Raw genomic sequence first — 17,011 nt, forward strand, 5'->3', positions numbered from 1 at the left:
GCCTGTTGTCGTTGACCGAGCCTAGCCTGTTGTCGTTGACCGAGCCTAGCCTGTTGTCGTTGACCGAGCCTAGCCTGTTGTCGTTGACCGAGCCTAGCCTGTTGTCGTTGACCGAGCCTAGCCTGTTGTCGTTGACCGAGCCTAGCCTGTTGTCGTTGACCGAGCCTAGCCTGTTGTCGTTGACCGAGCCTAGCCTGTTGTCGTTGACCGAGCCTAGCCTGTTGTCGTTGACCGAGCCTAGCCTGTTGTCGTTGACCGAGCCTAGCCTGTTGTCGTTGACCGAGCCTAGCCTGTTGTCGTTGACCGAGCCTAGCCTGTTGTCGTTGACCGAGCCTAGCCTGTTGTCGTTGACCGAGCCTAGCCTGTTGTCGTTGACCGAGCCGAGCCTGTTGTCGTTGACCGAGCCTGTTGTCGTTGACCGAGCCTGTTGTCGTTGACCGAGCCTGTTGTCGTTGACCGAGCCTGTTGTCGTTGACCGAGCCTAGCCTGTTGTCGTTGACCGAGCCTAGCCTGTTGTCGTTGACCGAGCCTAGCCTGTTGTCGTTGACCGAGCCTGTTGTCGTTGACCGAGCCTAGCCTGTTGTCGATGCCCTACTAGCCTGTTGTCGTTGACCGAGCCTAGCCTGTTGTCGTTGACCGAGCCTAGCCTGTTGTCGTTGACCGAGCCTAGCCTGTTGTCGTTGACCGAGCCTAGCCTGTTGTCGTTGACCGAGCCTGTTGTCGTTGACCGAGCCGAGCCTGTTGTCGTTGACCGAGCCTAGCCTGTTGTCGTTGACCGAGCCTAGCCTGTTGTCGTTGACCGAGCCTAGCCTGTTGTCGTTGACCGAGCCTAGCCTGTTGTCGTTGACCGAGCCTAGCCTGTTGTCGTTGACCGAGCCTAGCCTGTTGTCGTTGACCGAGCCTAGCCTGTTGTCGTTGACCGAGCCTGTTGTCGTTGACCGAGCCTGTTGTCGTTGACCGAGCCTGTTGTCGTTGACCGAGCCTGTTGTCGTTGACCGAGCCTAGCCTGTTGTCGTTGACCGAGCCTAGCCTGTTGTCGTTGACCGAGCCTAGCCTGTTGTCGTTGACCGAGCCTGTTGTCGTTGACCGAGCCTGTTGTCGTTGACCGAGCCTAGCCTGTTGTCGTTGACCGAGCCTAGCCTGTTGTCGTTGACCGAGCCTAGCCTGTTGTCGTTGACCGAGCCTAGCCTGTTGTCGCTGCCCTTTGTTTGTTTATTGTTGACGTTGTTGTTGTTGTGAACTCCAGCAGGTGCAGCAGCCAGCCACTAGTCTGAAACAGTCCGTCAAAGACCGTCTGGGCCCTCTGCCTGCCGACTGCTCAGAGCCCAACCAAGACTCTCGTGTTGCCTCACAGAATGACTTTAAATCCAACCTATCAATGAAGGAGAGGCTGGGCTTCGCCTCTAAACCAGGAAGTACCCCTAGTGGACCGGCAGGAAAGGTGAGAAAACAAGTCCACTGTATCAACAAATCTAAATATAGTTTTTGACTTGAGTTTTCCTTTAAGTTGACCTCCTCTCCACCAGGTGTTCTCCTATATGAGTCTTCTCTACCAGGTGTTCTCCTATATGAGTCCTCTCTACCAGGTGTTCTCCTATATGAGTCCTCTCTACCAGGTGTTCTCCTATATGAGTCTTCTCTACCAGGTGTTCTCCTATATGAGTCCTCTCTACCAGGTGTTCTCCTATATGAGTCCTCTCCACCAGGTGTTCTCCTATATGAGTCCTCTCTACCAGGTGTTCTCCTATATGAGTCCTCTCTACCAGGTGTTCTCCTATATGAGTCCTCTCCACCAGGTGTTCTCCTATATGAGTCCTCTCCACCAGGTGTTCTCCTATATGAGTCTTCTCCACCAGGTGTTCTCCTATATGAGTCTTCTCTACCAGGTGTTCTCCTATATGAGTCTTCTCCACCAGGTGTTCTCCTATATGAGTCTTCTCCACCAGGTGTTCTCCTATATGAGTCTTCTCCACCAGGTGTTCTCCTATATGAGTCCTCTCTACCAGGTGTTCTCCTATATGAGTCCTCTCTACCAGGTGTTCTCCTATATGAGTCTTCTCTACCAGGTGTTCTCCTATATGAGTCTTCTCCACCAGGTGTTCTCCTACATGAGTCTTCTCTACCAGGTGTTCTCCTATATGAGTCTTCTCTACCAGGTGTTCTCCTATATGAGTCTTCTCTACCAGGTGTTCTCCTATACAAGTCCCCAGTAATAATAACATGGTCCTCCTCTCCACCAGGTGTTCTCCACCTCTACGGGGCTGACTAAGACAGTGTACAACATGGCTGCTCTGAAAGCAGCTCAGAAGACGGCTCTGTTCGCTGGGGTCACTGCTACAGAGGAGGCTATGAAGAATAAACAGGTGAGAGGGGGGAGGGATGGGGGAGAGGGATGGGGAGGGAAGGAGGAGAGGGAAGGGAGGGAAGGAGGAGAGGGATGGGGAGGGAAGGAGGAGAGGGAAGGGAGGGAAAGATGGGTGGGAGGAGGAGGGGGTGGGTGGAGGAGAAGGAGAGGGTGGGACTAAGGAGGAAGAGATGGATGGAGGAGAAGGTAGGACTAGGGGGGAAGAGATGGATGGAGGAGAAGGTAGGACTAGGGGGGAAGAGATGGAGGAGAAGGTAGGACTAGGGGGAAGAGATGGATGGAGGAGAAGGTAGGACTAGGGGGGAAGAGATGGATGGAGGAGAAGGTGGGACTAGGGGGGAAGAGATGGATGGAGGAGAAGGTGGGGCTAGGGGGGAAGAGATGGATGGAGGAGAAGGTAGGACTAGGGGGGAAGAGATGGATGGAGGAGAAGGTAGGACTAGGGGGGAAGAGATGGATGGAGGAGAGCGTGGGACTAGGGGGGAAGAGATGGAGGAGAAGGTGGGGGTCTGTAATATAAGTGTTAGGGAAGAGGGGTCACGTTCATCTCTAATCCTGTTAGGAGACTCCTGGGAAAAGAGTCTGAACGTAACGGTTGTCTTCATGTAGATTTTCCAGACGCTCAGAGCACTTTACCGTGGTTGTGGAAGAGGTGAATTACCACTTTAATATTCCCCTGACAGGAAGCCCTGCGGCTCCAACAGGAAATGAGGAAGAAGAAGCAGGAAATCCTGGAGAAACACATCGAGACTCAGAAGGTGAGTTTTTTTTCACCCCCCCATAGAGAATGATAGAGGTCTCTAGTGGCCAGCAGGCTGTTTAAACATGGGCAGCACCATTAAGGGCCTCCACCATGCTTCTGCCATTTTAAAGTAGCCAACGGCGTGGTGTTTTCCTATGGGTTGTTAAAAGCCCTGCCCATGCTGTCACAGACGCTGCCAACGGCACAGATATAAAGATGAGTCCTCTATCCATCCCTATGATTTTACCCTCACCGCGGCTCAATCCATCTGTCCTTGATTCCTCTCTCCTTTCCTTCGTCAAAACCCATTGGTCTGAGGTAGAGGAGATGTAAAATGAATCCTCTCTGGTCCCTAGAAGGTCTGAGGTAGAGGAGATGTCAAATGAATCCCTCTGGTCCCTAGAAGGTCGCTAGTATGATGTTTTTCCTAGGTCTGAGGTAGAGGAGATGTAAAATGAATCCTCTCTGGTCCCTAGAAGGTCAGAGGTAGAGGAGATGTCAAATGAATCCCTCTGGTCCCTAGAAGGTCGCTAGTATCATGTTTTTCCTAGGTCTGAGGTAGAGGAGATGTAAAATGAATCCCCTCTGGTCCCTAGAAGGTCGCTAGTATCATGTTTTTACCTAGGTCTGAGGTAGAGGAGATGTAAAATGAATCCCCTCTGGTCCCTAGAAGGTCGCTAGTATCATGTTTTTCCTAGGTCTGAGGTAGAGGAGATGTAAAATGAATCCCTCTGGTCCCTAGAAGGTTGCTAGTATGATGTTTTTCCTAGGTCTGAGGTAGAGGAGATGTAAAATGAATCCCTCTGGTCCCTAGAAGGTCTGAGGTAGAGGAGATGTAAAATGAATCCCTCTGGTCCCTAGAAGGTCGCTAGTATCATGTTTTACCTAGGTCTGAGGTAGAAGAGATGTAAAATGAATCCCCTCTGGTCCCTAGAAGGTCGCTAGTATCATGTTTTTCCTAGGTCTGAGGTAGAGGAGATGTAAAATGAATCCTCTCTGGTCCCTAGAAGGTCTGAGGTAGAGGAGATGTCAAATGAATCCCTCTGGTCCCTAGAAGGTCGCTAGTATCATGTTTTACCTAGGTCTGAGGTAGAAGAGATGTAAAATGAATCCCCTCTGGTCCCTAGAAGGTCGCTAGTATGATGTTTTTCCCTCTCTCGTACTCCCGCGTTCCAGCTGTTGATCTGTAAACTGGAGAAGAACAAGACGATGAAGGCAGGAGACAAGGCGGTGATCATGACAACGCTGGGAACGCTGACCAAGAGTATTACCAAACTACAGCAAGAGATTAAAGGACTCTCGAACCCTTCGGGAGTACGGGGGGCGCCCAAGAGCAAGGCTCAGGTACACACACACACACACTATACCTCAATCATCATGACTCATGACTGTCAGGTAGAGAGAAGGGGGGGGGGGGGGGGTTAGCTCTCAAACAGCCTATAGATAATCTGTCAGGTAGAGAGAAGGGGGGGGGGGGGGGCAGCTCTCAAACAGCCTATAGATAATCTGTCAGGTAGAGAGAGGGGGGGGGGGGGGCAGCTCTCAAACAGCCTATAGATAATCTGTCAGGTAGAGAGAGAGAGGGGGGGGGGCAGCTCTCAAACAGCCTATAGATAATCTGTCAGGTAGAGAGAAGGGGGGGGGGGGGGGGGGGTTAGCTCTCAAACAGCCTATAGATAATCTGTCAGGTAGAGAGAGGGGGGGGGGGGGGCAGCTCTCAAACAGCCTATTGATAATCTGTCAGGTAGAGAGAAGGGGGGGGGGGGGGCAGCTCTCAAACAGCCTATAGATAATCTGTCAGGTAGAGAGAGAGAGGGGGGGGGGCAGCTCTCAAACAGCCTATAGATAATCTGTCAGGTAGAGAGAGAGAGGGGGGGGGCAGCTCTCAAACAGCCTATAGATAATCTGTCAGGTAGAGAGAGAGAGGGGGGGGGGCAGCTCTCAAACAGCCTATAGATAATCTGTCAGGTAGAGAGAGAGAGAGGGGGGGGCAGCTCTCAAACAGCCTATAGATAATCTGTCAGGTAGAGAGAGAGAGGGGGGGGGGCAGCTCTCAAACAGCCTATAGATAATCTGTCAGGTAGAGAGAGAGAGGGGGGGGCAGCTCTCAAACAGCCTATAGATAATCTGTCAGGTAGAGAGAGGGGGGGGGGGGGCAGCTCTCAAACAGCCTATAGATAATCTGTCAGGTAGAGAGGGGGGGGGGGAGGCAGCTCTCAAACAGCCTATAGATAATCTGTCAGGTAGAGAGAGAGAGAGAGAGGGGGGGGGGCAGCTCTCAAACAGCCTATAGATAATCTGTCAGGTAGAGAGAGAGAGGGGGGGGGGCAGCTCTCAAACAGCCTATAGATAATCTGTCAGGTAGAGAGAGAGAGAGAGGGGGGGGGGCAGCTCTCAAACAGCCTATAGATAATCTGTCAGGTAGAGAGAGAGAGAGAGGGGGGGGGGGCAGCTCTCAAACAGCCTATAGATAATCTGTCAGGTAGAGAGAGAGAGGGGGGGGGCAGCTCTCAAACAGCCTATAGATAATCTGTCAGGTAGAGAGAGAGAGAGAGAGGGGGGGGGGCAGCTCTCAAACAGCCTATAGATAATCTGTCAGGTAGAGAGAGAGAGGGGGGGGGGCAGCTCTCAAACAGCCTATAGATAATCTGTCAGGTAGAGAGAGGGGGGGGGGGGGCAGCTCTCAAACAGCCTATAGATAATCTGTCAGGTAGAGAGAGAGAGAGAGAGGGGGGGGGGCAGCTCTCAAACAGCCTATAGATAATCTGTCAGGTAGAGAGAGAGAGGGGGGGGGGCAGCTCTCAAACAGCCTATAGATAATCTGTCAGGTAGAGAGAGAGAGGGGGGGGGGGCAGCTCTCAAACAGCCTATAGATAATCTGTCAGGTAGAGAGAGGGGGGGGGGGGGGGCAGCTCTCAAACAGCCTATAGATAATCTGTCAGGTAGAGAGAGAGGGGGGGGGGCAGCTCTCAAACAGCCTGTAGATAATCTGTCAGGTAGAGAGAAGGGGGGGGGGGCAGCTCTCAAACAGCCTATAGATAATCTGTCAGGTAGAGAGAGAGAGAGGGGGGGGCAGCTCTCAAACAGACTATAGATAATCTGTCAGGTAGAGAGAGGGGGGGGCAGCTCTCAAACAGCCTATAGATAATCTGTCAGGTAGAGAGAGGGGGGGGGGGCAGCTCTCAAACAGCCTATAGATAATCTGTCAGGTAGAGAGAGGGGGGGGGGGCAGCTCTCAAACAGCCTATAGATAATCTGTCAGGTAGAGAGAGGGGGGGGGGGCAGCTCTCAAACAGCCTATAGATAATCTGTCAGGTAGAGAGAGAGAGAGAGAGAGGGGGGGGGGCAGCTCTCAAACAGCCTATAGATCATCTGTCAGGTAGAGAGAGAGAGGGGGGGGGGCAGCTCTCAAACAGCCTATAGATAATCTGTCAGGTAGAGAGAAGGGGGGGGGGCAGCTCTCAAACAGCCTATAGATAATCTGTCAGGTAGAGAGAGAGAGAGAGAGGGGGGGGGGCAGCTCTCAAACAGCCTATAGATAATCTGTCAGGTAGAGAGAGAGAGAGAGAGGGGGGGGGGGCAGCTCTCAAACAGCCTATAGATAATCTGTCAGGTAGAGAGAGAGAGAGAGAGGGGGGGGGGCAGCTCTCAAACAGCCTATAGATAATCTGTCAGGTAGAGAGAGAGGGGGGGGGGGGGCAGCTCTCAAACAGCCTATAGATAATCTGTCAGGTAGAGAGAGAGAGAGAGAGGGGGGGGGGGCAGCTCTCAAACAGCCTATAGATAATCTGTCAGGTAGAGAGAGGGGGGGGGGGGGGCAGCTCTCAAACAGCCTATAGATAATCTGTCAGGTAGAGAGAGAGGGGGGGGGCAGCTCTCAAACAGCCTGTAGATAATCTGTCAGGTAGAGAGAGGGGGGGGGGCAGCTCTCAAACAGCCTATAGATAATCTGTCAGGTAGAGAGAGAGAGAGGGGGGGGCAGCTCTCAAACAGCCTATAGATAATCTGTCAGGTAGAGAGAGAGAGGGGGGGGGGGGGGCAGCTCTCAAACAGCCTATAGATAATCTGTCAGGTAGAGAGAGAGAGAGGGGGGGGCAGCTCTCAAACAGCCTATAGATAATCTGTCAGGTAGAGAGAGGGGGGGGCAGCTCTCAAACAGCCTATAGATAATCTGTCAGGTAGAGAGAGGGGGGGGGGGCAGCTCTCAAACAGCCTATAGATAATCTGTCAGGTAGAGAGAGAGAGAGGGGGGGGCAGCTCTCAAACAGCCTATAGATAATCTGTCAGGTAGAGAGGGGGGGGGGGGGGCAGCTCTCAAACAGCCTATAGATAATCTGTCAGGTAGAGAGGGGGGGGGGGGGGGGCAGCTCTCAAACAGCCTATAGATAATCTGTCAGGTAGAGAGAGAGAGGGGGGGGGCAGCTCTCAAACAGCCTATAGATAATCTGTCAGGTAGAGAGAGGGGGGGGGGGGGGCAGCTCTCAAACAGCCTATAGATAATCTGTCAGGTAGAGAGGGGGGGGGGGGCAGCTCTCAAACAGCCTATAGATAATCTGTCAGGTAGAGAGGGGGGGGGGGGGGGCAGCTCTCAAACAGCCTATAGATAATCTGTCAGGTAGAGAGAGAGAGGGGGGGGGCAGCTCTCAAACAGCCTATAGATAATCTGTCAGGTAGAGAGAAGGGGGGGGGGGGGCAGCTCTCAAACAGCCTATAGATAATCTGTCAGGTAGAGAGAGAGAGGGGGGGGGCAGCTCTCAAACAGCCTATAGATAATCTGTCAGGTAGAGAGAAGGGGGGGGGGGGGCAGCTCTCAAACAGCCTATAGATAATCTGTCAGGTAGAGAGAGAGAGGGGGGGGGGCAGCTCTCAAACAGCCTATAGATAATCTGTCAGGTAGAGAGAGAGAGGGGGGGGGGGGCAGCTCTCAAACAGCCTATAGATAATCTGTCAGGTAGAGAGAGGGGGGGGGGGGCAGCTGTCAAACAGCCTATAGATAATCTGTCAGGTAGAGAGAGGGGGGGGGGGCAGCTCTCAAACAGCCTATAGATAATCTGTCAGGTAGAGAGAGAGAGGGGGGGGGGGGCAGCTCTCAAACAGCCTATAGATAATCTGTCAGGTAGAGAGAGGGGGGGGGGGCAGCTCTCAAACAGCCTATAGATAATCTGTCAGGTAGAGAGAGAGAGGGGGGGGGGGGCAGCTCTCAAACAGCCTATAGATAATCTGTCAGGTAGAGAGAGAGAGAGGGGGGGGCAGCTCTCAAACAGCCTATAGATAATCTGTCAGGTAGAGAGAGAGAGGGGGGGGGCAGCTCTCAAACAGCCTATAGATAATCTGTCAGGTAGAGAGAGAGAGAGGGGGGGGCAGCTCTCAAACAGCCTATAGATAATCTGTCAGGTAGAGAGAAGGGGGGGGGGGCAGCTCTCAAACAGCCTAGGTTATAACAGGTAGACATAGACTACTCTGGATCCTGGTTATAACAGGTGGACATAGACTACTCTGGATCCTGGTTATAGCAGGAGGACATAGACTGCTCTGGATCCTGGTTATAACAGGTGGACATAGACTACTCTGGATCCTGGTTATAACAGGTGGACATAGACTACTCTGGATCCTGGTCATAACAGGTGGACATAGACTACTCTGGATCCTGGTTATAACAGGTGGACATAGACTACTCTGGATCCTGGTTATAACAGGTGGACATAGACTACTCTGGATCCTGGTTATAGCAGGTGGACATAGACTGCTCTGGATCCTGGTTATAACAGGTGGACATAGACTACTCTGGATCCTGGTTATAACAGGTGGACATAGACTACTCTGGATCCTGGTTATAGCAGGTGGACATAGACTGCTCTGGATCCTGGTTATAGCAGGTGGACATAGACTACTCTGGATCCTGGTTATAGCAGGTGGACACAGACTACTCTGGATCCTGGTTATAACAGGTGGACATAGACTACTCTGGATCCTGGTTATAGCAGGTGGACATAGACTACTCTGGATCCTGGTTATAACAGGTGGACATAGACTACTCTGGATCCTGGTTATAACAGGTGGACATAGACTACTCTGGATCCTGGTTATAACAGGTGGACATAGACTACTCTGGATCCTGGTTATAACAGGTGGACATAGACTACTCTGGATCCTGGTTAGGACGGACATGTAATAAGCACACAGAAAATATGCCAATTTAGAAGAGAAGTCTGAAATGTTTTCTCCTGTCTGTCTGTCTACTGTCTGTCTGTCTCCTGTTTGTCTCTGTCTCCTGTCTCTCTCTCCTGTCTCCTGTCTGTCTCTCTCCTGTCTCCTGTCTGTCTCTCTCTCTCCTGTCTATATGTCTCCTGTCTGTCTCCCTGTCTCCTCTCTCCTGTCTGTCTCCTGTGTCTGTCTCCTCTCTCCTGTCTCTGTCTCCTCTCTCCTGTCTCTGTCTCCTGTCTGTCTCCTCTCTCCTGTCTCTCTCTCTCCTGTCTTCCTGTCTGTCTCTCTCCTGTCTCCTGTCTGTCTCTCTCCTGTCTCCCTGTCTCTGTCTCCTGTCTGTCTCCCTGTCTCCTCTCTCCTGTCTGTCTGTCTGTATGTCTGTCTCTCTGTCTCCTGTGTCTGTCTGTCTCCTGTCTCCTCACTCCTGTCTGTCTCCTGTCTGTCTCCTGTCGCCTCTCTCCTGTCTCCCTGTCTCCTGTCTGTCTCCCCTTCTGTCTCCCTGTCTCCTGTCTGTCTCCTGTCTGTCTCCTGTCTCCTCTCTCCTGTCTCTCTCCTGTCTGTCTCTCTCCTGTCTCCGTCTCCTCTCTGTCTCTTCTCTCCTGTCTGTCTGTATGTCTGTCTCCTGTGTCTGTCTGTCTCCCTGTCTCCTCTCTCCTGTCTGTCTCCTGTCTGTCTTCTTTCGCCTCTCTCCTGTCTCTCTCTCTCTCCTGTCTCTCCTGTCTTCCTGTCTGTCTCCCTGTCTCCTCTCTCCTGTCTGTCTGTCTCCTGTCTGTCTGTCTGTAGGCTCAGAAGGAGTTGCTGGACACAGAACTGGACCTGTATAAGAAGACCCAGTCTGGAGAAGATACCGTTCAGCTGAAGATCAGATACACACAACTACAGTTAGAGGTAGGGGTCACCTGGAGGTCAGATACAACTACAGTTAGAGGTAGGGGTCAACTGGAGGTCAGATATACACAACTACAGTTAGAGGTAGGGGTCAACTGGAGGTCAGATATACACAACTACAGTTAGAGGTAGGGGTCAACTGGAGGTCAGATAAAACTACAGTTAGAGGTAGGGGTCAACTGGAGGTCAGATATACACAACTACAGTTAGAGGTAGGGGTCAACTGGAGGTCTGATACACACAACTACAGTTCGAGGTTGTGGTTCAACTGAAGGTCAGATTTGAGCCCTACATCTAACTAGTTGTCTGATTGATACATTTATTTCTGGCGCTCTCTGTTCAACCACCAGGGGGTGCTGTCATGCTGTCAGATGTGTTTCATCTTTATATTTACTGTCTGTTGTCTCTCTGTTCAACCACCAGGGGGTGCTGTCATGCTGTCAGATGTGTTTCATCTTTATATTTACTGTCTGTTGTCTCTCTGTTCAACCACCAGGGGGTGCTGTCATGCTGTCAGATGTGTTTCATCTTTATATTTACTGTCTGTTGTCTCTCTGTTCAACCACCAGGGGGTGCTGTCACACTGTCAGATGTGTTTCTGCTGTGTTTCATCTTTATAGATCGTCTCTTCTAGATTGCATTGTGTGTGTTGAGGTAACGTTGATCATCCTGTCGTTGTCCGCCTTCCTCTCCAGGCAGCTAAGAGGGGGATCCTGGCTCCAGGGCGGGGCAGAGGGGCCCATGCTCGAGGCCGTGGGGGCCTGAGAGGCAGGGGGAGGGGAAGGGGTTGCCGGGGGAGGGGTCTCCCTGTCCACTCTACAGTAGACCACAGACCCAGAGCCCTGGAGATCTCTGGCTTTACTGAGACGGACCTCCAGGACCTACTGCCACACTTTGCTGTGAGTTGAGCTTCTTCAACTGGTTTTAAATGAACCCGGTCTGGTTTTAAACTAGTTTTAATGAACCCAGTCTGGTTTTAATGAACCCAGTCTGGTTTTAATGAACCCAGTCTGGTTTTAAACTGGTTTTAATGAACCCTGTCCTGGTTTTAAACTTGTTTTAATGAACCCTGTCCTGGTTTTAAACTCGTTTTAATGAACCCTGTCCTGGTTTTAAACTCGTTTTAATGAACCCTGTCCTGGTTTTAAACTCGTTTTAATGAACCCTGTCCTGGTTTTAAACTCGTTTTAATGAACCCTGTCCTGGTTTTAAACTCGTTTTAATGAACCCTGTCCTGGTTTTAAACTTGTTTTAATGAACCCTGTCCTGGTTTTAAACTCGTTTTAATGAACCCAGTCTGGTTTTAAACTTGTTTAAATGAACCCTGTCCGGTTTTACACTAGTTTTAATGAACCCAGTCTGGTTTTAAACTCGTTTTAATGAACCCAATCTGGTTTTAAACTAGTTTTAATGAACCCAGTCTGGTTTTAAACTCGTTTTAATGAACCCAGTCTGGTTTTAAACTCGTTTTAATGAACCCAGTCTGGTTTTAAACTCGTTTTAATGAACCCAGTCTGGTTTTAAACTAGTTTTAATGAACCCAGTCTGGTTTTAAACTGGTTTTAATGAACCCAGTCTGGTTTTAAACTGGTTTTAATGAACCCAGTCTGGTTTTAAACTGGTTTTAATGAACCCAGTCTGGTTTTAAACTCGTTTTAATGAACCCAGTCTGGTTTAAACTGGTTTTAATGAACCCAGTCTGGTTTTAAACTGGTTTTAATGAACCCAGTCTGGTTTTAAACTGGTTTTAATGAACCCAGTCTGGTTTTAAACTAGTTTTAATGAACCCTGTCCTGGTTTATATGAATTACATTTGGAATGTTTGTTGGAGGGCTTTATGTGATGTTTTTGGGGCGAAAAATTGAAAATAGCTGTTGAATTTTTGAAAACAAAATGGTCGCCAGCAGTGCTCTGACATCTGTTTGCCTGGGTGAAGGAATGAGTTCAGACTCTGGGACGAAGAGACCAGCGTGTTTTCACCTTACTCCCATCTTTCATCTTATTCCAGTCTTGTTGTTTTTCCCTTTTCTCAAGCAATTTGGAGAGTTGGAGGACTGTCAGATAGACGAGACATCCTGTCTGGCTGTTATCACCTACAGGAGCAGACCAGAGGCTGAACAGGTAAAACGCCTTTCAGCCTCGTGACTCAAACTGGATGTTTTGAACCCAGTGCTGCCACGCTTGGACAGTCATTCTCCACCTCGTTCTCTCATATGTCTTCCTCTCTTCCTGTTCCCCCCCTGTGTTCCCTCTGTCCGTCCTCCGCCCTCCGGTAGGCTGCGCTACACAGTGTCCGTCTGAACGGCAGTGACCTGCGTCTGTCCTGGCATAAGCCTGCCGTCTCCCTGACCTCCCAGGAGCCTGATGAGCAGGAGACGGATCATGACGAGGTGAAGGTGGAATGTTGTTTTTCGCCAGTTGTGGACTACAATGTGTTGCTAATGGTTGGGGGAAGTGTTTTTCAGGATGAGTGTGTGTGTGTGTGTGTGGGCACAGCGCTTCACAGCTAAGGCTTTTCTCCAGCAGCAGACCACCCTGCATACCACTGCTGGCTTACTTCTGAAGCTAAGCAGGGTTGGTCCTGGTTAGTTCCTGGATGGGAGACCAGATGCTGCTGGAAGTAATGTTGGAGGGCCAGTTGGAGGCACTCTTTCTTCTGGTCTAAAAAAATAACCCAATACCCCAGGGCAGTGATTGGGGACATTGCCCTGTGTAGGGTGCCGTCTTTCGGATGGGACGTTAAACGGGTGTCCTGACTCTCTGAGGTCATTAAAGTTCCCATGGCACTTACAGTAAGAGTAGGGGTGTTAACCCTGGTGTCCTGACTCTCTGAGGTCATTAAAGATGCCATGGCACTTATCGTAAGAGTAGGGGTGTTAACCCTGGTGTCCTGACTCTCTGAGGTCATTAAAGATCCCATGGCACTTATTGTCAGAGTAGAGGTGTTAACCCCGGTGTCCTGGCTAAATTCCCAATCTGGCCCTCAAACCATCACGGTCACCTAATCATCCCCAGCTTCCAATTGGCTCATTCATCCCCCTCCTCTCCCCTGTAACTATTCCCCAGGTCGTTGCTGTAAATGAGAACGTTTTCTCAGTCGGTTTACCTGGTCAAATAACGGATAAATTAAAAAGGCCATAAGAATCCAATGAAAATGAGACGATGGGAGGCAAAAAAAATATGTTTTGTCTCTTTATTAGCCCGAGGCCTCGGGATCTTCCTCTGCTCTGTCGCTCGTTTACGTTCTTCAGTCTGAGACTGCCGTCGTTCGCTACGTTCTTCAGTCTGAGACTGCCGTCGCAGAAGTCCTTTTGTGGTGACGAGGGACAGGAGAAGTCATCCGTCGATATGAAGTCCTCCGTCGATATGAAGTCCTCCGTCGATATGAAGTCCTCCGTCGATATGAAGTCCTCCGTCGATATGAAGTCCTCCGTCGATATGAAGTCCTCCGTCGATATGAAGTCCTCCGTCGATATGAAGTCATCCGTCGATATGAACCGTCTCCAAAACAGATCAGATCAAAGCCAGATGTGCTTTACCCCAACGTGTTGTTCTGGCTCTGTGCCAACCCATTAGTTTCTGGACCAATCAGACAGTCCCCAACGTGTTGTTCTGGCTCTGTCCAAAGCCATTAGTTTCTGGACCAATCAGACAGTCCCCAACGTGTTGTTCTGGCTCTGTCCCAAGCCATTAGTTTCTGGACCAATCAGACAGTCCCCAACGTGTTGTTCTGGCTCTGTGCCAACCCATTAGTTTCTGGACCAATCAGACAGTCCCCAACGTGTTGTTCTGGCTCTGTCCCAACCCATTAGTTTCTGGACCAATCAGACAGTCCCCAACGTGTTGTTCTGGCTCTGTCCCAAGCCATTAGTTTCTGGACCAATCAGACAGTCCCCAACGTGTTGTTCTGGCTCTGTGCCAACCCATTAGTTTCTGGACCAATCACAGTCCCCAACGTGTTGTTCTGGCTCTGTCCCAACCCATTAGTTTCTGGACCAATCAGACAGTCCCCGACGTGTTGTTCTGGCTCGGTCCCAACCCATTCGTTTCTGGACCCCAACGTGTTGTTCTGGCTCTGTGCCAACCCATTAGTTTCTGGACCAATCAGACAGTCCCCAACATGTTGTTCTGGCTCTGTCCCAACCCATTAGTTTCTGGACCAATCAGACAGTCCCCAACGTGTTGTTCTGGCTCTGTCCCAACCCATTAGTTTCTGGACCAATCAGACTGTCCCCAACGTGTTGTTCTGGCTCTGTGCCAACCCATTAGTTTCTGGACCAATCAGACGGTCCCCAACGTGTTGTTCTGGCTCTGTCCCAAGCCATTAGTTTCTGGACCAATCAGACAGTCCCCAACGTGTTGTTCTGGCTCTGTGCCAACCCATTAGTTTCTGGACCAATCAGACAGTCCCCAACGTGTTGTTCTGGCTCTGTCCCGACCCATTAGTTTCTGGACCAATCAGACAGTCCCCAACGTGTTGTTCTGGCTCTGTGCCAACCCATTAGTTTCTGGACCAATCAGACAGTCCCCAGCGTGTTGTTCTGGCTCTGTCCCAACCCATTAGTTTCTGGACCAATCAGACAGTCCCCAATGTGTTGGCTTTCCAGGGAAGGCTTGAGGAGGTACTCCGTTTCAGACTCATTGAGGAGAAGAGGGCAACAAGGTAGCATAACGGTTGAGAGCGTTTGATCAGTAAACCCGAACGGTTGCTGGTTCGAAACCCACAGCCGACTAGGTGAAAAATCTCTGTGCCCTTAAGAGCAAGGCATTTAACCCTAATTTCTCCTGTTAGTCGCTCTGGATAAGAGTGTCTGCTAAATGACTCCAATGTGAAGAAACTAATGTCCTGTGGGCGTAACTTGTGGCCAGATCAAAGAGTTTAGGATGGCCAGAGATGATCTACTCTCTTGTTTTTCTTTCTTTATAAAAGTGTCGTTTTGTCTTGTCTCTTTTTTTGTAGTTCCAGGAAGAGTCGCTGATTGATGATGCGTTGCTCCAGGACGACGACGAGGAGGATGACGACAACGAACCCCGCCCCTGGCGCAGATGAAGACGGCCCCTGATTGGACGAAATGCTAACGCAATTTTTTTTTTTTTTTTTTTGCTTTGCAGTTTCTGATTGGCTGTTTTACTAGACGCATTTCACAATAGGTCAGAACCTAAACAGGTAATTCATTCTGTTGTGGCGATTCAGAAGATTACTAGACAAAGTCACGTGGGAGTTTCATGTAAATATAGTGGTTATTTTTCTTCCTACTTTTAATTTGTAAAAGTAGTTTAACATGAAGATTGGTACAGTTTTTTTTTTTAAATAATTATTTGCTTATTGGATTGTAATGAAAAATGATACTAGATTACTTTTAGGGGGAAAAAAACAACTGTCGTTGACTGATCAGATCAAAATGAGGCCATAAAGAGCCGTTGTGTTGAAACGCCTGATGTTTATTGACGGTGAGAGTCGCAGAACGACGGGGGGAAGAGTTTTTTTGACTGTGTGATATTAGATTTGTTTCTTGTGTAAATATTTTCTGTGTGGGTTTTAATGATTTGTATGACCGCTTTGCTTCGGGATTCTTTCTTGGATTTATTTTTGAAATGTCATTAAAAAAATAAAATAAAGACTTTCAAATGGTCAAAAATAAAAATAAATCAGCTGGGGAAAAAAAAACCCTGCAGCTGTGATGAAACAAAACCAGCTGATAAAAAACATCCCACAAAACCAGCTGATAAAATAAAGACCATTAAAAAAATACATTAAAATAAATGTTTCACAAAAAGAGCATATTTCCATGTGGTTTTCCATTTACCATTAAAACACAATGTTTTAAGGCAAGAACTATTTTCCATGTCCACACTTGGTGAGGCTCGGCGTCAGAAAGACGGTGTGGTATCTCCGTAACGGTAAGTTCTGTTTATCTCTTGGTGTGGTATCTCCGTAATGGTAAGTTCTGTTTCTCTTGGTGTGGTATCTCTGTAATGGTGAGCTGTGTGGTATCTCCATAATGGTGAGCTGTGTGGTTATCTCTTGGTGTGGTATCTCCGTAACGGTGAGCTTTGTGGTTATCTCTTGGTGTGGTATCTCCATAACGGTAAACTGTGTGGTATCTCCATAATGGTGAGCTGTGTGGTATGTCCATAATGGTAAGCTGTGTGGTTATTTCTTGGTGTGGTATCTCCATAATGGTGAGCTGTGTGGTATCTCCGTAACAGTAAACTGTGTGGTTCTCTCTTGGTGTGGTATCTCCATAATGGTGAGCTGTGTGGTTATCTCTTGGTGTGGTATCTCCGTAACGGTGAGCTTTGTGGTATCTCCATAATGGTGAGCTGTGTGGTATCTCCGTAACAGTAAACTGTGTTGTTATCTCTTGGTGTGGTATCTCCATAATGGTGAGCTGTGTGGTTATCTCTTGGTGTGGTATCTCCATAATGGTGAGCTGTGTGGTTTCTCTTGGTGTGGTAATGGTAAGCTGTGTGGTAATGGTAAACTGTGTGGTTATCTCTTGGTGTGGTTATCTCTTGCTGTGTTGTAATCTCTTGCTGACCCAAGGTTACTACGTCTCCATCTGCTTTTGTAGGGTTGCATGCATCCCAAGTGGCACCCTACTCCCTATATAGTGCACTACTAGGGAGTTTTTCCTAGCCATCGTGCTTCTACACCTGCATTGCTTGCTGTTTGGGGTTTTAGGCTGGGTTTCTGTTACAGCACTTTGAGATATCAGCTGATGTAAGAAGGGCTTTATAAATACATTTGATTTGACTTGGGCTCTGGTCAAAAAATAGTGCACAATATTAGGGAATAGGGTGCCATTTGG

The 17,011-nt window shown here is 49.4% G+C and overlaps 1 protein-coding gene across 7 annotated transcripts in view; it reads left to right on the forward strand.

The window, feature by feature from the left end:
- Nucleotides 1-15,976, forward strand: part of LOC110515393 (RNA-binding protein 26) — a 31,158-nt gene extending 15,182 nt beyond the window's left edge. For 2 of the 7 annotated variants that reach the window (XM_090207020.1, XM_090207024.1), the window contains 9 exons: nucleotides 1,247-1,441; nucleotides 2,241-2,363; nucleotides 3,049-3,123; nucleotides 4,284-4,451; nucleotides 10,095-10,199; nucleotides 10,895-11,098; nucleotides 12,234-12,320; nucleotides 12,476-12,595; nucleotides 15,160-15,976. In XM_090207020.1, coding sequence (XP_090063146.1) covers nucleotides 1,247-1,441; nucleotides 2,241-2,363; nucleotides 3,049-3,123; nucleotides 4,284-4,451; nucleotides 10,095-10,199; nucleotides 10,895-11,098; nucleotides 12,234-12,320; nucleotides 12,476-12,595; nucleotides 15,160-15,249 — 1,167 coding nt within the window. In that variant the 3' untranslated portion in view covers nucleotides 15,250-15,976. The remainder of the gene's footprint in view (nucleotides 1-1,246; nucleotides 1,442-2,240; nucleotides 2,364-3,048; nucleotides 3,124-4,283; nucleotides 4,452-10,094; nucleotides 10,200-10,894; nucleotides 11,099-12,233; nucleotides 12,321-12,475; nucleotides 12,596-15,159) is intronic. The other 5 variants (XM_090207021.1, XM_090207025.1, XM_090207022.1 and 2 more) reach the window with 4 other exon arrangements.
- Nucleotides 15,977-17,011: the final 1,035 nt, after the last annotated feature.

Source organism: Oncorhynchus mykiss, chromosome 18 (genome assembly GCF_057628025.1).
Source record: "Oncorhynchus mykiss isolate SJ-2025 chromosome 18, ASM5762802v1, whole genome shotgun sequence".
Taxonomy (NCBI): domain Eukaryota; kingdom Metazoa; phylum Chordata; class Actinopteri; order Salmoniformes; family Salmonidae; genus Oncorhynchus; species Oncorhynchus mykiss.